Below are 25,267 nucleotides of genomic sequence, written 5' to 3' on the forward strand. Positions count from 1 at the left end.
TCGCTGCATCAGAGAATGAATCCTGCCTGTCGTGTGCCAAAAATGCAGCTTCTAAGGAACTGAAACACGCGCCGCTTTTGCCGGTTCGCGGCGCGCTGGCGCTCCAATTCCAAGTTCGTGTGGCGCCAGCTGGTATCCCCGGAGGCCACGCAGATTCTCCCCTCGGGTTCTGTGTTTGTTGCCTTTCACCCTCGGCTTCAGCGGGGCCCCGAAGAGTCCTCAGAAGGACCTCATTTCTGCTCCGCTGCCGGGTTCACGACGCCTAGTCACTGAGCGTGTGTGCAATGCATTTGCTTCCTCTCTTAGGTAGCTTCGTACCTAACCCAGCTTCCCAGTGTCCCAAAAGTGCTTTTTGAAGAGGCAAGTGAACTTTCGGGTTTTTCTTTGAAGACGTTCCGCTTCTTCAGCTTCTTGTGCGAATGAGAAGCGAAATGTCTTCAAAGAAAAAACCAGAAAGTCCACTTGCCACTTGAAAAAAAAAGCACCTCTGGGACAACCATGATCTGGAGGGCTGAGAATCTCCACAGACAAATTATCCCAATCGCATTTCCCAAACCGCGTAATGATTTTAAGAGAAAGGGTGGCTGGGCTAACAGAGGGTAGGACGCCAGCCTCCCTGGTACGGGCAAATATGAGGTGTTTCCCCTCCCCCCTTATTCTTCTGAGCGCAAAGCAGCGGTTACAGAGAAACAGAACTGTGCCGGCTAAGTTTCTACCGGTCGTGGGCAGCTGCGAAAACCTCCTTCTCAACTGGGCTGCGAAAGGGAACGGAAAGAGCGGGGGAGAAAGGCAACAAATGTAAGGCGAATAGGGCTCGCCCACAGTTCACTCAATCTAATCCTAAAGCAATCCGGAAAATCTGAATAAAAAGTACCCCCCCGGCGAGTTGAGCGGGGGGGGGTGGTCATCTTCCCCGGCGCACAAGCCTGGGTGGTGGTGGGAGTGCTGCCAACGCCCCTCAAGCGCAGACGCCTTAGGGATGGAGAGCCCCATGCGCTGAAAGTGAAGCGCCACCTCTTTTTCGGCTGCAGCGAAAAAGACGGGTGTCAAAAGAGGGCCGCGAGCGAGGGGGGGGGGAGCGAAGGCGGGGGCGAGGAGCTGCGCGTCCACCCGGCGGGAGGTGGGAAAAGTTTGGCGGGCGCCGCGCGCGGCTCCGCCCTCCGCCTTCCCGGTCGGGCTCCGCAGCTGAGGGGCGATGGAGCAAACCGCGCGCGGCTGGCAGCATGACTTTCGCCCGTCTCTTTCTGGCCGCGGCGCTTCTATTTCTCGGGCCGCTTCCCGAAGCCGGCAGCTCCGCGGCCAGCCGCTTCGCTTCTCCGTCCTCTCGGGGTCCGGGCTCGGCGCCGCCGCCGCGCTCCCCGCCGTTCCACCCCCACCAGCCGGCCGGCGGGGGCGCCTGCCCGAGAAACGGCGGACGCTTCGTCAATGTGACGGAGTTGGGCACGGGATGTTTGCCGTGGGCGGAGGTGCCCACCTTCCTGGACCGGACGCCGCAGGGCAAAGGGCTGCGCGGGCAGCGCAATTTTTGCAGAAACCCGGACGGCAGGAACAGGCCCTGGTGCTTCTACCGAAACAACGGCGGCAGGGTGGACTGGGGCTATTGTGACTGCAGACAAGGTGAGGCGGGATCTCCGCGCCTGCTGTCATTTCTTGCCGGGATCGCCCTTGGCCACACATATCCGGGCGCCGAAGGGACGCTCAGGCGAAGCAATATTTCACACGCTCCCCCCACCCCCACTACTTTGTCCCTGATGTATTTTATCAAAAGTATTTTATTCGAAACCGTGCGGCGTCATCCATGCCTATCGGGTTAGCGCGTCTTAAGTTAACGCTTGCAATTAATTCTGCAGACTTTATAAAACAAAATAAAGTTAGAAATAAATGAAGCAAGAGAACTCAAGCAGACGCAAACTTACCCGTTAAATGAGGACAGCCTTTAGTGTGCGTGACTGTTTTAAAGCCCCAGTCTGATCAGTGAGATGAAAACAAAAGTTTGCTGCAATAGTCCATAAGAATGTCCTCCTTTTCATCTGTAAAATGTTGCAGGATTATGAGTTTTATCAAGAGCAGAATTATGCTTGCTTGCCCTCTTAATAGTTGCCTATGTCCGCATTGCTAAACACTTGCGTTAGAATAAACTGCAAGGAAAGGTAAGACAGTAATTCCTTCATTGTAATTTTTTCTTTTGCTTGCTTATTTCCAGTATGTGTTTGAATGTGATTCTGTTTAATCTCGCTGGCTGTCGTGTGTATGTTGGCTAATGAGCAAATATAAAGATACAAAGCTCTGCTCATAAACTCTGAAGTGTCCTTTGTGCTGATGAATTATGTACATCAGGGATGGAGAAACTATGATCTGCCTAATAATGTTTAACTATAACCCACAGTTTTCTCAGCCAGATTAGTGAGAGATATCTGGAACTTGCTTTATCAGTATCTGTAGAATTGGCCTCTGATTTACAATACTTGACTATTGCAGGCAGTGTTTGCTTGTGATACATTCTACTATCATGTATTTGGTAAAGTATGAGTAACATTTTTGTCTGTTTCATATGTCAGTGGTTCACTATTTTATAGTTCAATGCCACTTGCATGTCTGCCACATTTGTGAATTTGGGTTTAAATTTGGTGTAGAGAATTGTTTGGTTCCAGCATAGTGGAAGAAGATACACACTGGTAGTGTGACCAACACCCCTCTTCCCAGTTGGTTCAGTTACATTCAATCACTAGATTGGGGGGACAGATTTTTTTTAAAGTATTTAATTACCTAAGTCAAGAGTATATATCATGTTTGAATCCAATTCTTCCAAAGATTATGTGATGCAATGTAGTTATGTTTAAAATTTCACAGCTTGAAGATGGGTTGAACATTAGCCATTCCACATAGACACAACCATATTTTTTTAAACTACAAAGCCTGAATGGGGTAAAAATAATTTTGGAGAACCCCAAAATCTTTCTTCCTTTGGCCAGCAGGTTTGTTAGATCCTTTCTGCTCAAGATCAAGAGGTCTAGTTGTGTCTTTTGCCACACTATAGATTTGCCTCCTAGGTCCTAATCAGCACTTTGTTGATTTAAAAGCCCATTCCAGATTGAGACTTTTATATGAGATTCTATGCATCACGAAATGTCTGAAAGATATAAGTGACTATTTACTTGCTCCCCTATCTTCTTGGCAGCATCTGGTTTCATTTGGTCTTGCAACAGCATCAACATACCCTGAAATTATTGCTTGTTGAGGCTTGTTTATTTATTACTTCTGGTACAATAAGATACCAGAGGGAGGATGAGTGAGCAGGAGGGACAACAGTGATTTGATTTTAGTTATTATGGTCAGCTGGTGATCTGTTGCCATGTAAAGCCAGTTCTTTAAGTATTTAGAGTTCAACACAAATAGACTAGTTGTACATTTTGTCAGCTGAATTGTGTTCAGTGCCGTCTCAATTATTTTTAATAAACATGGTCATTTCATTCTTTACAAGGTTGAAGAAAAGTGTGTCTCCATATGCATTTTGATGTAAACCTGTAAGTCCCTTGTACATCATAAGTAAATGCTAAGGTTATTGGTCTCATATCACTTATCTCTGATATTTTACAAACACATTTCCAATAAAAGAGAATATATGTAGCTCAGTGTTAAACAGTCCTTGGTGCTTTCTGAGCTCCTTGTTTGCTTGCAGATCTATCCAATTGGGTAACATTATTAGTGCTAATTAGCATGGAGTTTACTCTCTGTTTATACATAGTAGCTTGCCTTACCAGTTTTGGTAGGGATGTGGTTTTCTCCTTGGTAGTTCCTTGACTAGGGTATTGTTTTCTGGTCATTCATCTGATGTTAATCCCTACTTTTCTGGGTGTTGACTACTGGAAAGGATGTGTTGTTTTCTTTTGGCTCCCCCCCCTTTGAATGGTACGTAAATGTGGTTTATCACTATGTGTCTATTGAGGGTTAGTTTGTCTAAATGTCAAGCTTTTGGGATTTTCTAGTTTTCTGGATTTATATCTTGCCATTATTATTTTACCTTGGAAAAGATGCTCAGTTTCTCACTTGAAATTATGGTTGAATCTGTTTATGTGTTGTGATTTCAAATAAATCTGATTGATCAACAAAATTATATGTGAACACTATGAAGATGCCATTTAAAATAAGGGTATAATTGAAATGTATAATGCTTGGAGATTTCCATGTTTTAGAAGACATGAATGTGTAGTAATTCTGATGTTTTCATTCTGGAGGGAATCAATAGCTGTGTCATAAATAAACACCAGTGGTTTCATCATACTTAGAAAATATCAGAACTGGCTGCAAATTTCTTGTTGTACATCTTCTCTTTCCTATACATAAGTATCTCATATTGCCTCATCCAGAACACTTGGCACTTAAGTGTTAACAGAATAAATCTCATTTACGTTAGTCTGAATTCCCCTTCCAGCTTTCAGTGGAAAGTGTAATAAGAGCTTCTCCAAAAGGTAACAGAAGGCATCAGATGCTTCTATTTGGGGTTGATCCAAAGGAGCTCTTATTGCAAGGCTGAATATATATACTACACAAATTGCCTCTTAATCACTTCAAGTTTCAGTTTGGGTGAAGTCCAAAGAAAGACACATGCAAATCAGATATATAGAAACATGGTTACTTGAAGCAACTTATGTAGCAATTTCTTTCCACAAACACAACTCCTTATTCCAATATTCTGCTGAAACAAAACTGAAGTAGAAGTCATTTCTTTCTTTAAGCTACTTCAGTCCCCTCCCATCCATTTTGTTCCTCATCATTTTGTTTTTCATGTTTCCCCCCCATATTGTGTGAATATTAACCAGATAAGTAAAATTCTTGTCCGCCTTTCACTGGGCTTCCTTTGCATCAGCACTATCAAAGTATTTTTTCCCCAAACATAACTGCTACTTGATGAGCATGCATTTATATTGTAGTATATTTTATTGGCTTATAATGCATAATATAATTAAGGAATATGTGTTCACATATTCATAGAGTTGACATGTATTCTATAATCAGTGATTGCAGAAGGAACATAATGCTGTAAGTGGCAACATAGCAGTAGAAATGTGGGATATAGCTTTGCAGTTTCATTTTAAAATTGGTAACTTCAATTATTTAAAACTATATTGTCATTCATAGCTACGTATCATGTAAGTAACAATAATAACAATGTTCAAATATTTCCTTCCATGTGGCATTTATTTCTAGGCTACCGTATATACTCGAGTATAGGCCGACCCGAATATAAGCCGAGGCACCTAATTTTACCACAAAAACCTGGAAAAGTTATTGACTCGAGTATAAGCCTAGGATGGGAAATGCAGCAGCTACCGGTAAATTTCAAAAATAAAAATAGATACCAATAATGTTTTTGAATATTTATTTCCTCCCCTGGAGTGGGGAGGAATTGGGGATTTCATAGTATCCTTCCCCTGGAGTGGGGAGGAATTGGGGATTTTGCAGTATCCTACCCCTGGAGTGGGGAGGGAATGTGGCTTTCATAGTATCCTATCCCTGGAGTGGGGAGGATTTGGGGGATTTCATAGTATCCTTCCCCTGGAGTGGGGAGGAAATGTGGATTTCATAGTATCCTTCCCCTGGAGTGGGGAGGATTTGGGGGATTTCATAGTATCCTACCCCTGTAGTGGGGAGGGAATGTGGATTTCATAGTATCCTACCCCTGGAGTGGGGAGGACTTGGGGGATTTCATAGTATCCTACCCCTGTAGTGGGGAGGAAATGTGGATTTCATAGTATCCTTCCCCTGGAGTGGGGAGGATTTGGGGGATTTCATAGTATCCTACCCCTGTAGTGGGGAGGGAATGTAGATTTCATAGTATCCTACCCCTGGAGTGGGGAGGATTTGGGGGATTTCATAGTATCCTTCCCCTGGAGTGGGGAGGAAATGTGGATTTCATAGTATCCTACCCCTGGAGTGGGGAGGATTTGGGGGATTTCATAGTATCCTACCCCTGTAGTGGGGAGGGAATGTAGATTTCATAGTATCCTATCCCTGGAGTGGGGAGGATTTGGGGGATTTCATAGTATCCTTCCCCTGGAGTGGGGAGGAAATGTAGATTTCATAGTATCCTTCCCCTGGAGTGGGGAGGATTTGGGGGATTTCATAGTATCCTTCCCCTGGAGTGGGGAGGATTTGGGGGATTTCATAGTATCCTACCCCTGTAGTGGGGAGGAAATGTGGATTTCATAGTATCCTACCCCTGGAGTGGGGAGGATTTGGGGGATTTCATAGTATCCTATCCCTGGAGTGGGGAGGATTTGGGGGATTTCATAGTATCCTACCCCTGTAGTGGGGAGGAAATGTGGATTTCATAGTATCCTACCCCTGGAGTGGGGAGGATTTGGGGGATTTCATAGTATCCTACCCCTGTAGTGGGGAGGGAATGTGGATTTCATAGTATCCTTCCCCTGGAGTGGGGAGGATTTGGGGGATTTCATAGTATCCTTCCCCTGGAGTGGGGAGGAAATGTAGATTTCATAGTATCCTTCCCCTGGAGTGGGGAGGATTTGGGGGATTTCATAGTATCCTTCCCCTGGAGTGGGGAGGAAATGTAGATTTCATAGTATCCTTCCCCTGGAGTGGGGAGGATTTGGGGGATTTCATAGTATCCTTCCCCTGGAGTGGGGAGGAAATGTAGATTTCATAGTATCCTTCCCCTGGAGTGGGGAGGATTTGGGGGATTTCATAGTATCCTTCCCCTGGAGTGGGGAGGATTTGGGGGATTTCATAGTATACTAAGTCAGAAATAACATTGCTGCGTAGCCAGGAGTGTGTCTCAGTCACTTAAACCTCATACATAAATCATTGTACGAGGCGCTCGACGGCGCCTCTTACCTGCCGCGGGTCCCACCAGGACCGGCCAGAGGCACAGCAAGCTCCGAAACCAGAGCGGGAGCCTCCGCCGCATGGCTCAGCTCCGCCAGGGACGCATCCGGCAAGGGGAAAGCGGGGTCCCCTCTCGCGCAGCGGGTGGAGGGCGCGGGGCGGCGGCAGGGCTGGGCTGCCTCCGGGTCCTGCCTCCCGGAGCCCTGGGGCGGCCGCGGGAGTCCGTGGGCGGCGGGGCTCGCTCGGCTTCCAGCAGGGAGGAGAAGGGGGGCTTCCCGGAGCCGCGCGCTCGGCAAGCTCGCCGCTCAACTCAGCGCCAGCGCGCCTTCATCTCCGAGCGCCCAGCGGAAGGGCCAAGCCACTCGCCTCGGAGCCGCTGGCGCTGGGACGCCGCCTCCGCCGCGGAATTTGCTCCAACTCAGCCGCTCCGGCCCATTGTCAGCCGGCTGGTCCCTGCCTTCCCTCCCCTCCTCTCTCTAGCTTAAAGAGACACCGACTTGCCTCGGCTGGAGGCCGGGCACGGGGAGGAGTTGGCGCCAGCCCGGGGAGGGGGCTGCGAGCGGGCGGGCGGGGGGACGGGAGGTAAAAGGCTGGATGGGTTTGGTTGCCAAACCGAGGCGGCTCGCTCGGGGCTCTTCCCTCTCTCCCCACGGGTGGGCAGCGGCCGGAGTTCCCACCGAGGAACTTCGCCGGGCAACTCTCGGTTCGGACGCCAGGGGCGACTGGAACCCGGCATCCTCGGGTTCCGATTCTAACCCCGAAGGAGAGCAAAGCCGGGAAGGGCGTCAAACTCTTCCACCCAAGCTGGGAGCCTGTCACGTTTGGGAGGCTTGCAGCGGCTCACCTGCGTGGAAGTCAGCGGACTACACGCGCATACACAGACACATCCAGACAAACATCCAGACAGACAGACAGACCTCTGGCCCATCAGGAGGTCCAGCAGCCACCGGCCGTCCTTTGACTCGGACGTGGAATGGAAGGGAGTTAACAGAGGAGAGGGAATGGCTGGCGCAGACTGCCCAGCAAGACAAGAGATCCTGGGGCTTTCATAGTATCCTATCCCTGGAGTGGGGAGGATTTGGGGGATTTCATAGTATCCTTCCCCTGGCAGGCTAGGAAATGGAATGAACGAGGGGGCAGGCAGGGGAGGGAAACGAAATGAATAAGTGGCCAGGCAGGCTAGGAAACGGAATGAATGAGCGGGCGGGCGGGCAGGCAGGCAAGGAAACAGTCCAGCGGATGGAGCAGAAGCAGCCCCGGGGCTCCGCTGCCGCTCCCCGCATTTTTCTGGACGGGGTCTCGCAGGAAGGAATCCCCTCCTCCTCCAACAGGCAACAGCACTGCCGGATCCAGTTGTAGACTCGAGTATAAGCCGAGCCGGCTTTTTTCAGCCCAAAAAGTGGGCTGAAAAACTCGGCTTATACTCGAGTATATACGGTATGTATTTGCCAAAGAACATGATATTTTCTACTTTTTTTTTCAATCCACACAATCCAATGAGGTAGGCTGGGCTGAGCAACATCACTCAGTGAGCTTCTATGATTAAGAACCTAGATTTTCTTGTTATCCTCTCTCCTCTGCAGACTTTTTTTTGCCTTTGGAAAACAGAAACTATACATTTGAAACCATTCTCACAGACAAAAGAGATGTTTCTTTCTTAGACATGATCACTACTGAGTTCAAAGAAATGGTAGCTTCTGGGAAATAAACCGTAGAAGCAGTCTGCAAAAATTTGAATATTTTGAAAGAAAATATCAACGTGAAAATAGGAATGAGTGGATCAAAGTGCCAGTGTTAAATGGTTAAATGGCACAGGTGATACTGTGAATATAAATAAATGGTAAATATAGAATTTTGATAAGTTTGATAAGTATTTCACTGAACAATTTCATTGCTCCTTCTGAAATCTGATGTTTATAAATCATGTCAATGTATTACATATAGATTATTTACTTTGAAATGGTTGTACCCCTAGAAATATGCTTTGCACTATTTACATTAGGTGAAATTCCTTTAAAGAATTGAAGGCAAGCATAAATTGCAGCAGGCAGGGCTGTGAATGTACCATTCTGTATCTTGTATAAGGAACATGCAGCTGTCCTAGCTAAAAGTCATTTTGTATGTAAGAAATTGCAATCAAGGCAACATTCATGCTTTTCATGCACCGAAGTACCTTTTCCTCTTCATGTCCAGTGCACAGTTGTGCAATTGAGTATATTTTAAAACTCATTTTGCCACAACTAAAATGGAGCTGAAAATCAACTGAAAAATAATTTTGATAGGGATTTTTTTCTTCATCTTGCTTTCATTATGGCATCAAGGGATGATATTATCCACAAATTATCTGTTGTGAATAGAATGTACAATTGCATATGGCAGACTTACATTCTTTAGATAAGTCAGGAAGGGGATGTAGTAAAAAGTATTCTGAAATTTCTTGTTTGCATAGTTAGGAGCTTGTTAAATCAGTTTAATCTAATGACCTACAATAATCTCTAAATCTTCATTGTACAAGCAAGGCCTAAGGGCTGGAATAAAGTAGTCTGGAATTCTTTGTATTGCAACTTTATCATATTGTTATATTTCTTCAAATTCCAAAAGTCAGCATGACTTTTTAAAAAAACATATCAGATCTCACCAGTACTGGCCAACACAGCCAGCATTAATCATGAAAATAGTTGTCTAGTAACATCTGAAGGGCTACATCTTGCCTATATTTTATATAAAGGAAATACAACATTGGTCCATCTCTGAACTATAGGAAAATGCTGCTTCTAGAAACACCTTCTACCTCTAATTAGTATATTATGAGCAAAACAGAGCTAAAAGTTAAAAGTGGCCATAGATTGATGGGTGTAGTAGGTCTTGAAAAAAAAAGTACTGGTTACCAATCAGAAAAGAAACAAAGTTAATGAAATGTACTAGCTATGAGATACTTGATGTTTTAGGTATAAAAAATAATTCTATTGGTATCAGTTATGACAATATCATGGCCCAAGGTTAGGAAGGTGTTAATGAAAACCATAACTCACATAAACTGTAGCTGTCCCATTTCAGATCTCACACTCTCACACACAGCTACTAGGTGAAGAAAACAATTTAATCAAGGCGGAGCAAATAATAGACAAGGGAAGAAATGTAAAGTTTCTTGGAAAGAAAGCTTGCCTGGGTGGTTTTGCTGTCAACAGAAGCCCACAGAAAAATAGTCAAAATCTATGCCAAAATTCAGAGAGATAACTCAGATTTCTTAGCCAATCCAGGGTCAGAGTTTCATGAGCGTGATTCACAGTAATAACACGCCAGAGCAGGAAATCAGAAAATCCAATTGAGGAACATGAGTCGGGGCTGACTCTTAAAGCAGGCTACCATCAGCTGTAGATCTACTTCCTTGCTTGGCAAGGAGCAGCACCAAGCACCTTTGCTGTGCTCTGCACTGTATTTGTAGGAGAGCTTGGAGCCCATACATCATAATCTGACTAGTTCAAGTGTTCTAATAAGTGCCTGTGTTTGATCAGCCAGTTTGACTGCTGGCTTTGTGTCTGACATTTCATTTGTTCATTTGGAGCAGCTTCTTCAGAGTCATAGTCTGAGTCCTGGGCCTTGACATTAGCCAATTATATGTGTCCAGTTTGCAGCTATCTTAGAGAGAGAAGGCTAAATATCATCAGCCTTTTTCTCAGTTTACTCTGATAATTGTTAATATTGATAAATGATATATAAAGCTAAATCTTCGAAAGAAGAGGTATTCATATTTTATCTGTCATACAATATTCTGAAAAATAATAGTGCTGCCCATTCCACATCAGACTGGTGGGAAAAACATGCCTATGCTGGACAAAATCTTGACAAGAAAAGCATATTTAAAAACATAAAAATGTTAATTTAAAAATTATCCCACAATGTCAGACTGAAATATTAAGAACTTCTTATTTGAATGTACTGTATTTGCAGCTTTCCATATTTGACAATTGTTTACTCAGTAGTATAAATTTTCCATTGTTAAGCACTTGCTTGCTTCATTCCAAGAATTTATAAATTCCATAAATTCACATGGTCTGAGTAAAGTGGTGATTGTTTGGGGTCAGACATGAATAAATACATTGTTTTGCTAGTATCTTTGTTATGTAAAATTTTGAGTCACTGAAAAGGTTTTGTAAACTGTTTGTTTTCTAATTCTTTGAAATCTAATGGAAACAAATGAGAGGCAAAGTAATCATACAGAGTCAGACTTTTAAAATGTTTATAAGAAAGGAATAGTTTTATGAATTTGGTATTTCTTTGCCTGTATGCCTTAATCACAATTACTAGACAGGGACTAGAGAGAAATGCCATCAAGGATAAATCTGTTACTACTTGAAATCCCTAGTCCAGTGATGGCTAACCTTTTGGTTGTTGTGTGCCGAAAGCTCACAATCCGTGTTCCCACGCCCATAATGCAGTGCATGTGCGACACCCCCTATGTGCCCCACCCCTTGTGCATGTGTGTATGACCCTATGCACTTCCCCCCTCTCCCCTCCCCCTACACATGCATGCATATCCCCCATGGCCTGTTTTGAGCCTAGAAGGCCTCCCTGCAGCCTCCTAGGACCAAAACACAGTGTGTGGGGGGGACACACACTCCCATGGCCCGTTTTGAAGCCTCCTGGGACCAAAAACTCCCTCATGCCCCTGCGTATGCATGCATGACCCCCGCACATGCTTGCATGTTTCCCGCCTGTGCCCTGCTCCTGCTCATGCATGGCAGAGCCCCAATAATCAGGTGGTCGGCAGGAGGCATAAGTGTATGCATATGCATGGTGGAGCTGAGTTGGGGCAATGGCTTGGGTGCCCGCAGAGAAGGCTCCATGTGCCATCTGTGCCATAGGTTTGCCATCACAGCCCTAGGCTGAACTTTAGTCTAGCTAATAGAAACCATAAAGTAGCTATATTATAAACAATGCATTTTCTGCAATAAGGCTATATTTCAATAGTGGTTAATCTAATTTATGGAAAAACTATATAATATTTTTATTCCATAATACATTTAATAATTTTATTAAGTATTGTATGTTATAATATTGTTATGCTGTTTTATGTGTAAGTGACTGTAATGAATGTTTTGAGCTTTGAGGAAGTAATTGCATTCAGCAGGAATAGTAATGTTGTGCCTGTCAGATGTTTGTAATCTTAGAACTATCCTTGACAGTTTCAGCTATTTCCTGCAGCTGACTTTACCTTTCTAAAAGGTTCTGCTAAATGAACAAAAAATAGAAATTGACATATAATAATGAAAAATACCAGTCTTTACCATCATCTGTATTTTAGAATGCTTCTGGAGTTTTTGCTCTGGGCTATGTTCTTGTGATATATTCTTGGGAATATATCCATCTGCTCAAAAGAATGAAAGAAATAAGAGGGAAATTTGAGTCTAGAGGGGTAATAGGAGTGTCTTCAGTTTGCTTTCTGATAAATTGGTATTATTTGATTGACCTACTCATTTTGGCATCCATTTGTGGAATAGGCAAGTTTCATAATAATAGCAATATTTTTGGTAGTGCCTACAACAATGATGTGGTACTAATTTTGTTACTGCTCCCCAAATTTGGGGAAAAAAATATGTCCATAGTGAACACATTAACTCCAGTTGTATTAAAATATTTCTATTGGATAGATTGATTATAAAACATACCTTAAGTGATTGTATCACTCCAATAACCTGACAAGGAAATGATAAAAGTGCTTTTTTGAAATGGACTAGAACATATGTGTTAAATTTGATCGTGCCATGTCATGTGACTTATTGCAACATTTCTTTTACCTTTGTGGAGCAGGGGGGCATGGTCTGTGCGTGGCCTGTGCGTGACGTATCCAGCCCATGGGCCGCCACTTTGACACCCCTGGACTAGAAGAATCTTGATGAACTTAACTGATTGACCTTTGATGCTCAAGGAGTTCTAATGACAAACTACTGGACCAGAAAAGAAACCTAGTTTGACCACTTCAAAAAGTGACAAAAACCATTTTAGGGCAAGGGAATGGCTTATATTGTTTATATACATGCCTCTTCCAGATCACTCCAAAAATAAATGCCACACAGAAGCTATTACTTTCTAATGGAAAATGTGTCATACGTTTTTCTTCATTGTTTTTAATATAGTAATTAAATATAAAATATAAATATAATTACCATTATATAATGTCTGAAATAAATTTATCTTTTTTGACAAAAATAAACAGGATCAGTAAGACTTAAAGGTGGCAGAAATGAGTTTGAAGGAACAGTTGAAATATATCTAAATGGAATATGGGGAACAATCTGCAGTGACCACTGGGATAATACTGATGCTTCAGTGATATGTCAACAACTTGAACTTGGGTAAGTAAATTAATGTTGACTAAATAACATTATTCTTGGAAGTTTTTCATGTCATTTGTAAATACAGTGGCAGTTACTTCCAAATTTCTCATCTGTTACAGTGCATGAAATATAGCTTGCATGATTATTTTAAATAAATGGACTAATGGATAAATGGATTATTTCTTTTCTAGAATGCTAATGATTAATATTAAATTGATTACTTTAAATTCATTAAAATAATTATTACTGTACTTTTAACAAAATAATATGCTACATACGATCATTACAAAGAAAGGTTAAAATGTGATTCAGTATTTCTTCAGAAACAGAATATTTATTTGAACATTACATTTTTTAGTTAGGGTTAGCCTGTGCAGTTCTACGAAAGATAATGAGTGTGATTGCAAGCTTGCTTTATAGTTTTTAATCTTTTCTTTTTATTTGGTAAAGGGGATAAACTGCTTAATATTTAATCCTGAAGATTTATATATGTATCATAAACTTTGCTTCTTGGAAAGGGAATATTTATCTAGATGAAAGTAGACAATTAACATTTTCTGTATCTATTTGTTTTCAACAAATGGTATTCCAGATTTTTGGAGCCCAGTTTTTATATATATTATAAATATATATAAACTTATATATATATGTTGCATTTGTGCTTTCTGCCTGGATGGCTCCCAGAGTGAGTCGATAGACAGAAAAGGGAAGCAGTATGCTCCCTCCCATATTTGGGCATATCAGGGGTTGTGACACAATGCACACGCACGCGCGCACGCACACACACACACGTACATGGTACAGGCCAATCCCAGTGGGAGGAGATGGTCCCTCAAGTAGCCTCGACCCATGCCATTAAGGACTTTAAAATTGATCACTAACACCTTGAATTGCACCTCGAAGTAGACTGGTAACCAATCAGCTCGCAGAGCAGTGGTGTTAGAGGGCCATTCTTGGGGGACCCAAAACTACCCACACTGCTGCACTCTGCACCAGCTGTAGATTCCAAATGTTCTTTAAGGGTAGCCTTATAATAGTCCAGCCTTGAGATGACTTGGGACTAAATGACTAAATGCAAGGAATTCTGCATTTTGTATTTTGATGAAACACATGTTTGAATTATCTTCAGTTCCTTGTAAATACCCTTCCTTTTTTTCTGGATCTTCTTGCTGGCACATTTCATTTTCATTTTATCTACATTGCATTGATTTTAGTTTCCTTTAACATAGATTATACTTAAAGCAAAAATATTGAAATGCTTATCTGGATCTTAGGGATTAGGGAAAAGGTGCAGTCTTGCATGCACGGCTAATTTGCCACATGGACAAATTTCTATACAATAGCATGAATCCTGTACAAATTAATCTTCAACAGAATATAATAGCCTTTTTTGATCCACATATATGAAGTTAAATGTTGTTCTATATGAAGCACAGCAATATATACTTGCCATTTTCTGCGTGAATATGATTCCCATGAAAGAATTTGTAATTTAGTAAATAGACAAGGCTGTTCATATTCAGATACCATTTTAATTCATGTTACTAGTCATATAAAATAAGGCAAAATAGTATAAACACAGTTCTATAATTTTCCTTTATGATCTTGAGTGGCAGATTGTGTCTTTTAGAGCTAAACTGGTTATCTCTAGAATAACGCTAATTCTTGCCTTATCTGCATAGAGAATGTTTCATACAAGAAGTCCAGTGCTTTGAGAACAAGAAAACTTAAGATATTATATATTTTTTATTTTTTAAATTTTTTAAAAAAGATTTTTATTAACAAACATGTAAAATACACACACACACAAATTAGACATACACCACATTTATACAATACAGTGCGAACAGGAACTTCCTGTTTTTTATCTTAGCAATCATCAATCGATATCGCTCACATTATATTATTTCCCCTTCTATTGTATTTCATTTAGGTTTCACCATTCTTAACCCTCTTATTTTACTCATAACTATTATTTTTGAGTGTTGTTATATTCTTTCATTGATTTTTGTTTCTTTCCTCCATCCACCTATACCATTTATCCCATATCTGGTAGAATTCTGATTCTTCCTTTCCCTGTATTTCTTTTGTTAATTTATCCATTTCGGCACAGTCCATAATCTTTCTTATTATTTCATTTTCATTTGGGGTTAGTTTGTTTTTCCATTTCTGTGCAAAGGCGATCCTTGCCGCTGTAAGTATATGTAGTATTAAATATTGGATTTCTTTTTTGTATTTCACCGACATAATTCCTAATAAAAAACCTTCAGGTTTCCAATCTATTTTAACCCTTGTTATTGCCTCCAGCAATTTTTGATTCTTTTCCAAAAAATTTTTTGCCTCCTCCCAGGTCCACCATAAATGATAATATGTTCCATGTACTGATTCACATTTCCAGCATTTTGGGGAGGTATTTGTTGAGATTTTAGCTAACCTTGATGGTGCCAGGTGCCATCTGTAAAACATTTTGTACTGGTTTTCCTTGTATGGAACTGATAGTGTCATTTTTAAATTTATTCCCAAATTTTTTCCCCATTTGTCTAATTCAATATTATAGCCAAAGTTCTGTGCCCATTTTATCATTTGTTCTTTCACAATTTCCTCTTCCATTTTATACTTCAGGAGGAATTTATATATTCTCCCTATCTTTCTATCTGGGCTTTGAATAATTTTATCCAATTCGTGTGGTTCTGTTTCGATGCCATATATTTTAGTATCTTTATTGTATTTAGTTTTGATTTGGAGGTAAGTTAGCCGATCAACTTTCATGTTCTGATCTGCCAATTCTTCAATTGTTTTTAAATTTCCCTGTCTATCAATTAAATCTCTGTATCTTAGAATTTTGTTCCAATCTGTAAAATTTGGGTGAGTCGTCCTTTCTGTTGGTGATAGCCAATTTGGGATTTTCACATAGTGGATTTTTTGATTTTGAACTATTGTTGCAGTAAGGCTCTTCTGATTAAATGATTTTGAAAGTATTTGTGCATTTTATTTTTATCATCCCATAGAAAAGTATGCCAGCCTGCCTGCAGGTCATAGCCTTCTAAGGTCAGAATTCTTTTATTCTTTAACTCTATCAAGTCCTTCACCAATGTTATTGTTACTGCTGATGTGTATAAATCCCAATTTGGTAATGCTAAGCCTCCCCTCTCCTTACTGTCTTGAATTGACTTTAGTTTAATCCTCGGTTTTCGTCCCTGACAAATGAACCTAGTGGTTATATTCTTTAATTCTTGAAAGAATTTTTTACCTGGATTAATAGGTGCGGCTTGCAACATAAGGTGACCAGATTTTCAGATTGGTAAAGAGGGACACCATTGACGGGGGGGGGGGGGGGGTTTGATTAAAAATTTTATATTTTGTCAAAAGGTCACCCCAGGACACTGAAACCAGCATAAATACGAATCTGTTGCCAAACAAAATTTTGATCACGTGACCATGAGGATGCTGCAACGGTTGCTAAGTGTTAAAAATGGTCATCAGTCACTTTTTTCAATGCCATTGTAACTTTGGTCACTAAATGTTTTCCCCCTCCTCGAGACACCTCACTTCTTCCTTCATTCCTCTTGCTTATCTACCTTCACCTTATCCGTCTTCTGCTGTTTCCCTCTCTTCCTTCCTTTCTCCTTCCATCCTCTCTTCTTTCCTCACTCACTTCCTTCCTCCTTTTCTCTTCCTTCCTCCTTCCATTCTTTCAGCTTCATTTCTTTTGCCTATCTACCTTCTCTGTCTTTCTGCTCTTTCCATTTCTCTCTTCCTCTTCGCTTCTGTTCCTTCCTCCTTCCATCCTTTCCTATTTCTTCCTTCTTCCTTCCTTCTGCCTATCTACCTTCACCTTCTCTGTCTTTCTGCTCTTTCCCTGTCTTCCCTCCCTCTCTTCTTTCCTTTCCTTTCTAGTTCCATCTTTTCTTCTTTCCTCTCTCCCTCCCTTTTTATTTCTTCCTTCCTTCCTCCTTCCTCTTGCCTATCAACTTCATCCTCTTTGTCTTTCTGCTCTTTCCCTCTCTTCCCTCTCTACCCCTTTTCTTCCTACCTCCTTCCCTCTTTTCTCCCTCCCTTCTTCTTTTTCTTCCTTTCTTCTTCCACGTTCCTCCTTCTCCTTCCATTCTTTCTCCTTCCATCCATCTTTTCTCCTTCTATCTTCTCCTCCATCCCTTCTTCTTTTCCTTCCCCCCTCCCTCCTTCCTTCCTCTCCTTCCCTTTCTTGCACACAGGAAGGAGAGGGGGGCGGCTTTCTAGTCGCTTTCACAGCATAATTTCTTTATCTAACTTTTAAAAAACAGTGTGCAAATCAAACTTGAGATTTTCATAACCTGCGAAGCACCAAGTTATTATCTTCTGTTGTTGTTACAAATTCACAGCTACTCCATTCTTTCCGATAGGGAACTGCATTTCCCAAGATGCCTCAGGTCTTCAAAGCACTGAACGTGGTTTTGCAATTGATTCCAGCGAGGCCTTGTAGCCGCCGGCGGGGGTGGCTGTCAGGGCGCTGACGGTGGAGCGGATGCGCCCAGTTTGTTACTGCTTCCAGTGATCGAGATCGGATGTCAGACATTGGCAGCGACTGTAACAACCTCTTGGGTGAGGTGCGGAGGAAGAACGGAAGGTCCCTCCCTCCCGCGATGACGGCTCCAGCCATGGACGAGCAGGCTGGCCCTGGCGTCTTCTTCTTCAACAACAACAACAACACGCTGCTCTTGCCACCACCTCCAGGTGGGAAGCAACCACGCCTCGGCGCCTGTGCTGCAGTGGGAAGCGAGTCCGTGAGGCGTGGTTGCTTCCCACCTGGAGGTGGTGGCAAGAGCAGCGTGTTGTTGTTGTTGGGGCCAGCCTGCTCTTCCATGGCTGGAGCCATCGTCGCGGGCAGGAGCGACCTTCCGTTCTTCCTCCGCACCTCGCCTGAGCGGTCGTTACAGTCCCTGCTGACATCCGACGTCCGCCACCGCCACTTCCCTCGTCTGGCTCGATCACTGGAAGCAGTAACAAACTGGGCACGTCCGCTCCGCCGTCAGTGCCCTGACAGCCACCCTGGGCTCTGGAAGAGGCGGAGGTAAAGAAGGCGGCGGCGTGGGGACCCGCAGCTTGCTTCCCACCACAGCACAGGCGCCGCCAGTGGGCTTGCTTTGTGGAACACGGGGGCGACTGACACTAGTTTGAGTGGCTGCGGCCGCACAAACTACCGTCAGTCGCTCCGTGCTCATCAAAACAAGTCTGGGGAGGTCCTTTGCTAAAAGGGCCACAGTTCCCCATTCCTGTTCTAAAAAAGCATCAAGGAGCGAGACCACATGGAGGTACTGCTCAGCACATGCTCAGCCCCGCTAGCTAGTCCCAGCGAGTAACATTAGGCAAAGGGGCAGAATAGCCTGACTTTAACTTGCTTCTTTGACAACTCTTCTGTCCCGAAGAACAGGAGAAAAGAGTCTGGAATTTAGCCCGGCCACCATCCTTCTGCATTACAGACATACGAATCCGCAGGAAAGCGATAATAACACACTGAGCATTAATCTCGTGGAGCCTCCAGAGAACACCAGGGCTACGGAAGGAGGCAAAAGACGCTCCGAAGCAAATTGCCTTTCTCCTCTCGGCACTCACCATTGCTGCACTCAATATTAATCGGTAAGCCAGGCTGAAGGCACTTGTAAATGTTGGAATCCATACTAAACTGCCAGAGAAATCTCAAGACGCCTGCAAACTAGCCCGCTACCGCACAAGAGCACTCAACCAACTGCCGCCATTTTGAATGGGGCACGCCGAAAAGGCTGCTGGGAAATGACGTCCATCCAGAGACTTCGATGTTTGCAGAACTACATCTCCCAGCATGCAGTGGGAGCTCCTCGCATTGTCCACTTTAAAATTACATTTCCGAGAGGCTTGGGAGCAGAAGATGGTAAAATCGATTCAAATCTGATGCAGACAGTTCAGAAAGTGGTAGTCCTTCTCAGGGCGACCCCCCCAACTCCGCAAAGGGGGAGAAGGAGAGGAGGGCCGTCTCCTCCCCCCAGCCGCCCTACTGTGGAGGGGCAAAGGCTAGTGGAGGAGGCGGGGCAGGGGGAAAAGCCAGACCGCGGCGGCTACTGCCAGCCTGCGGCCTCCCTAGGCAAGAGGTCCGTCTCCGCGTCCACATGTGGAATTCGCTTCGCCTGGGCAGCCGCGGGAGGCACAGCTGGCGGCTATGCACTGGGCCGGGCGGCAGAACCGGGAGGGGCCGGCAATGTTTCTCTGCTGCTGGTCTCTGCATTTTCCTTCCTCCCCCCCACCCCCGCCTTCCACACACACCCAGCTTCCAAAATCTGGGGAGTTGCGGGGAGGGATGATCTTCTTCCCCTCTCTCAGGTTGCCCGGTCCACCCCCCGAGTTCCTCTCATGGGTAGCTCGCAAAGGAAGGCCTTCCCTTCCCTTGCTAAAGGCCGCTGCTGCCCACCCGAAGCGGCAAAGCCTCCCGATTCCCACCGGCACTGCCGGAGTTACTCACCAGGGCAGTGCAGCAAAAGCAAACGGCGAAGGCGAAATGAAATGGAGACTCGTGAGAGTCGTGACTCGCGTGGCGTGCTTAAGTGGACTCCAGCCAATCAGTGAGCTGGCTAGGATGGAAAATTTTAAGCACGCCATCCCAGCCAGCTCACTGATTGGCTGGAGTCCAGGCCAATCAGTGAGCGGCAGGCTGGGCTGGCTTAGATTTTTAATGTAGATAGTATAGATGGGGGAACGGAACGAGCGAGCTAGCGGCAGCTGATGGGCGGGGGAGCCAGCGAGCGCCAAAATATAGCGGGGTTTTTTGAGAACGGCCCGGGACGCGGGAAAAATTATGAAAAGGTGTGCCTGTCCCACCAGATGCAGGACGTCTGGTCACCCTATTGCAACAGGAATAGGATTCTTGGTAAGATATTCATTTTAATTGTTGCTATACGTCCCATAAGTGATAACTGAATATTCTTCCAATTTTCTAAATCTTTCTTTATTTGTATCACTAATTTATTATGATTATCGTCTTTAATTGTGGAACATTTTGCTGACAACCAGATCCCCAAGTATTTCACTTTCTTAGTTAAATGCAATCTGGTTGCTACTTCCAATTCCTCTTCTTGCTTTTTTGTCATGTTCTTGGTTATCATTTTTGTTTTGTCTTTATTGATCTTTAGTCCTGCCACTTCGCAATATTCTTCTAATTTTTGAATTAACTTCAAGCTGGATTCTAATGGGTCCTCTAGAACAAATACTAAGTCATCGGCATAGGCTTGGACCTTATATTCTTCATTTTTGAGTATTAAACCTTTTATTCCCTGGTCTTTCCAAATTTCCTTTAGTAAAATTTCCAAAGTCAATATAAACAGCAAAGAAGAGAGGGAGCATCCCTGTCTGACACCTTTTTTTTATTTCAATCTTTTCTGTTGGATCGCCATTCATCAGAACTTTGGCTGTCTGAGTGTTATAAAATCCTTCTATCATTTTTATAAATTTTTCTCCGAATTTCATCTCATCCAATAGTGTTGTTATAAATTTCCAGATTACGTTGTCAAATGCTTTTTGTGCATCAAAGAAAACCAGTACCATTCGCTTTTCTGGATGGGCCTCGTAATACTCTATTATGTCTAGAATGACTCTTGTATTATTTTTAATATATTTGTGCGGTAAAAATCCATTTTGTTCTGGGTGTATTCGTTCATTTAAAACCTTTTTAATTCTTCCTGATGTAATTGCTGCAAATATTTTATAATCGGAGTTTAATAATGAAATTGGTCTGTAATTTTGAATTTCTTGTAGATTGGTTTCTTCTTTTGAGATTAGGGATATTATTGCTTCAGTCCATGATTCAGGTATCTTGGCATTTCCTAAAAGCTCATTAAACATTTCCACTCCTAGCTCTTCCAATATTATTTTGTTATATTTGTATAGTTCCACCGGTATTCCATCTGGTCCTGGGGTTTTATTATTTATTATTATTTTTCTGATTTTTCAGAACTAATTCCACTTCGGCTAACGTTATTGGCCTGTTTATCGCCTCCCTTTGTTCTTTTGAGATTGGTGTTATCTTTTCTATATTTAAATATTGTTTTATTTTGATTTCCTCCATACACATCTTGTGTGTATGGTTTTGTGAAGTATTTATGAATGATATGTTTCTTTTCTTCCGCTTTGTAGTGGATTCTTCCCTCATCATCCTTTAATTGATATATCATCCTTTTTTCTCTTTCTTTCTTCAGTCTATATGCCAGCCATCATCCTGGTTTGTTGGCTTGTTCAAAGTAATTCTGTCTGATTACTTTAATTTTCTGTGCTAATTCCTTTTGAGTTATTAAATTGATCTTATGTTTTATCACCTCTATTTTTTCCTTTTTAATTTTATTCTTTAGATCTTTCTGTAGTTCTTCATCGGCTTCCCTAAGTTCTTTTTGTATGCCTTCTTGTTGCTCTTTTTGTTTTCTACTTTTTCTTGCCATGTAGGCAATCGTAAGGCCTCTTGTATATGCTTTCATAGTATCCCAGAGATTTTGAATTGAGGTGTCTTCTTTTTTATTTATTTTAAAAAACAATTTTAATTCTTTCTCTAACATTTCAGTGTATTCTATTTCATTTACAATACTTGAATTCACCATCCATCTTTTTCTTCTTCTTTGACCTTTCCATCTTATTTTTATTGGATTATGATCTTCCCACTCATTTGGTTCTATTTCAATTTTGTCTACTTGGTTACATAGCCCAGATGAGATCCAAGCCATGTCGATTCTTGATAGAGATTGATGGGAGTTCGAATAAAAGGTATATTGCTTTCTTGTTTTGTGCCTTTCTCTTCAAATATCCTGTAATTTATATTCCATTGCCATCTCAAAAAAGGATTTGGGTAACGTATTTTTCTTTGTTTTATTTTATTTTTTGCTTTCATAGTCCATTTTTTAATCCACTATTGCGTTATAATCCCCAATTAAGCAAATTCTAATTCATATTCTAATTCATTTATTTTGTCGTGTAATTTCCTATAAAATTCCTCTTGTTTCTGGTTTGGTGCATATATGACTATTAGTAATATCGGTTTTTCTGTTTTCTCTAATTCAATCATTAGCATTCTGCCTTCTTCATCTGAGTAGACTTCTTTGGAGTTTATTTTTTTCCTTTATATAGATTGCTATCCCTCTTTTTTTTATCTGCCAATGCTGTATATAATTTCCCTAGTTTTTTATTTTCCAGTAAGTTCCTATGTTCCCTTTTAATATGTACTTCCTGTATACAGGCTATATCTACTTTCAATTTCTTAAGTTTATTAAACATCTGGGCTCTTTTTTTTGGTGCATTCAGTCCATTCAGATTTATCGAAATAATTGTTATTTCTTGATCCATCTTTAGCTGGGGTTGTTTTTTTTAACTTCTAGTTTGTATCTGACTTTTCCCTCTCGCGCCTTCCTTCTCTGCTCTCTCTCTTTCTTGCCTCTGTTCTTCTCTCCTGTTTCTTTCGTTGTCTCCTAATGTTTCTTCCTCTTGACCTCTACTTTCTAGTTCCTCTTTGCTTCCTTGTTCTTCTTCCCCCTTGCAGTATTCTTCATAGAATTTCTGTGCTTCATCTATATTCTCTATCTTATATCTTTTTCCTTGCCAAGATACCAGAACCGCTTCTGGTACCAACCATCTGTACATTATTCTGTTTTTATTTAACTGGTTTGTTAAAAATTGGTACTGCCTACATTGTTCCCGAATTCTCCGTGGAATCTGTTTAAGCATGATCAACTCTTTTCCCTGTAGTGTAATCGTCTCTTCTCTGGTTTTTTTGTACACTTCATCTCTCATTGTTTTTTTAGCAAATCTTACATGCACTTCTCTCGGGAGTCTATGTCTTCTGGCATAGTTAGTATGCATTCTATATGCTTCATTGATGTCTCCTCTCAACTCTTGTTCTTTTCTTTGTAGAATTTCAGTGAAGATTTCAATCATTTTTCCTTTCAGGTCTTCCTCCTTCTCTTCCGGTATGTTTTGGAATCTTAGGTAGAATGCAGCTCTTTCATTTTCAAGTCGGATTATTGATAGTTCTAATTCTTTATTAAGTTGTTTATATTCCAATTCCATTTTTCCCATCTTCTGATCTGATTGTTCTATTTTTTCTTCCATACTCTGGATTTTCTGTTCATTGATTGCTAAGGCATTCTGCATCCTTTCAATTTTATCATCTACATTTTTGATAATTCCTTTCAATTCTCCCATTTCATTTTTCATTTCTTCATGATTCCTCCTTGTCTCTTCATGATTAGTAGTTGTCACTTCTTGGCTTTTCGCCAATGTCTCTTGTATCATCTGGAGCATCAATTGCATACTCTGCATCGTTGGAATTGGTCCCGCTGTTCCTGCCATCTTTTCATCTTTCTCCAACCCCAACGCACTCTCAATTGATCTTTGATTTGAGGAGGGCGGTGTTGCTGAAATCACATTGGGTGTAGTTTTTTTCACTAATTTTACTGAAATTGCCATTTTTATTCCCCTATTTATCCTTGCCCACAATTGCATATAAGTTTTACTTTACTTCTACTTTATCAGTAATATCAATGATATAAATAATTGTATATTTCAATATTTAACAATAATTAACTTTCCTTAATATCACGTTTCAATACCTAAACATTCTTTGTAGTATTCTAGTCTATTAGATTTTTGGTCTTTAATTAATATACCCCTGTCGTGGTCAGACCACTACCTACTGAGGCTAGACTTCCGGAGGCCAAACCTCCACCGTAGGGAGGCGGAACCGACCAGCTGGTTCCGCCCCAAGCGACTGATGGATCCTGTTAGGTTCCAGACGGAGCTTGGGGTTATTCCTGATACCCTCGCCCACAGTTCGGCGGAGACTCTCGTCGCTGCCTGGCACTCGGCAGCTTCGGAGTCTCTCGACCGGATTGCGCCGCTACGGCCCCTCCGGGTCAGCGGCCCCCGGAGGCCTCCTTGGTTTACTGAGGAGCTCCGGGAGGTAAAGCGCCGGAGGAGACGCCTAGAGCACTCGTGGAGGTCCGATAGGTCCGAGTCGAAATGGGCACTTTTGACAGCATGCACCAAGGAGTATATTCGGACCCTAAGAACAACAAAAAGAACATACATTGCCTCCTTGGTAGTGTCCGCCGAGTCCCGCCCAGCCGCCCTGTTTAGGATAACCCGCTCCCTCCTAAAAAGGAGGGAGAAGGGGGACTCCTTACAGGGTAAGGCTGAGGAATATGTCCAGTTCTTGGCGGACAAAGTTGCCCGGTTTCAAGCGGACCTGGACTCCACCCCAGTAGATCCAGCCGAGACACAAGGAGAAAACTTGGCAAACCATCTCTGGGTTGAGTTTCAGGAAGTTGCCTCTGGGGATGTGGACAAGGCTATGCGAGCTGTGAGTGCCTCCACCTGCATACTGGACCCGTGTCCCTCCTGGCTGGTTGCCAACAGCAGTGAGGTGACACGAGGCTGGATCCAGGCGGTTGTTACCGCTTCTCTTCGGGAGGGGTACTTTCCCACCGCGCTTAAGACAGCGGTGGTGAGACCCCTCCTGAAGAAGCCGTCTCTGGATCCAGCTATTCTTAATAACTATCGTCCAGTCTCCAACCTTCCCTTTGTAGGGAAGGTTGTTGAGAAGGTGGTGGCTCTCCAGCTTCAGCGTACCTTGGAGGAAGCTAACTATCTTGACCCCTTCCAGTCTGGCTTCAGACCCGGTTATAGCACAGAAACCGCTTTGGTCGCATTGACTGATGATCTCTGGAGAGCTAGGGATGGAGGCCATGCTTCCATCCTAGTTCTCCTGGACCTCTCAGCGGCTTTCGATACCATCGACCATGGTATCCTTCTGTGACGACTGCGGGAGATAGGGGTGGGCGGCACTGTCTTGCAGTGGTTCTCCTCCTATCTCTCGGACAGGTCGCAGTCGGTGTTAGTGGGGGGGCAGAGATCGTCCCTGAGGCCCCTAACCTATGGGGTGCCGCAGGGGTCGGTCCTATCCCCCCTACTATTTAACCTTTACATGAAACCGCTGGGCGAGATCATCCGAAGGCACGGGATAAAATATCACCAATATGCGGACGATACACAGTTGTATCTGTCCGCCCCGTGCCAACTCAATGAAGCGGTGGACGTGA

The 25,267-nt window shown here is 42.9% G+C and overlaps 1 protein-coding gene across 1 annotated transcript in view; it reads left to right on the top strand.

The window, feature by feature from the left end:
• The first annotated feature begins 1,203 nt into the window (after positions 1 to 1,203).
• PRSS12 (serine protease 12) overlaps positions 1,204 to 25,267 on the top strand; it is a 70,303-nt gene continuing 46,239 nt past the window's right edge. The window contains 2 exon segments of the mRNA XM_032224744.1: positions 1,204 to 1,617; positions 13,064 to 13,202. Of these exon segments, the coding sequence (XP_032080635.1) occupies positions 1,224 to 1,617; positions 13,064 to 13,202 (533 nt within the window). The 5' untranslated portion in view covers positions 1,204 to 1,223.

Source organism: Thamnophis elegans, chromosome 9 (assembly GCF_009769535.1).
Source record: "Thamnophis elegans isolate rThaEle1 chromosome 9, rThaEle1.pri, whole genome shotgun sequence".
Taxonomy (NCBI): domain Eukaryota; kingdom Metazoa; phylum Chordata; class Lepidosauria; order Squamata; family Colubridae; genus Thamnophis; species Thamnophis elegans.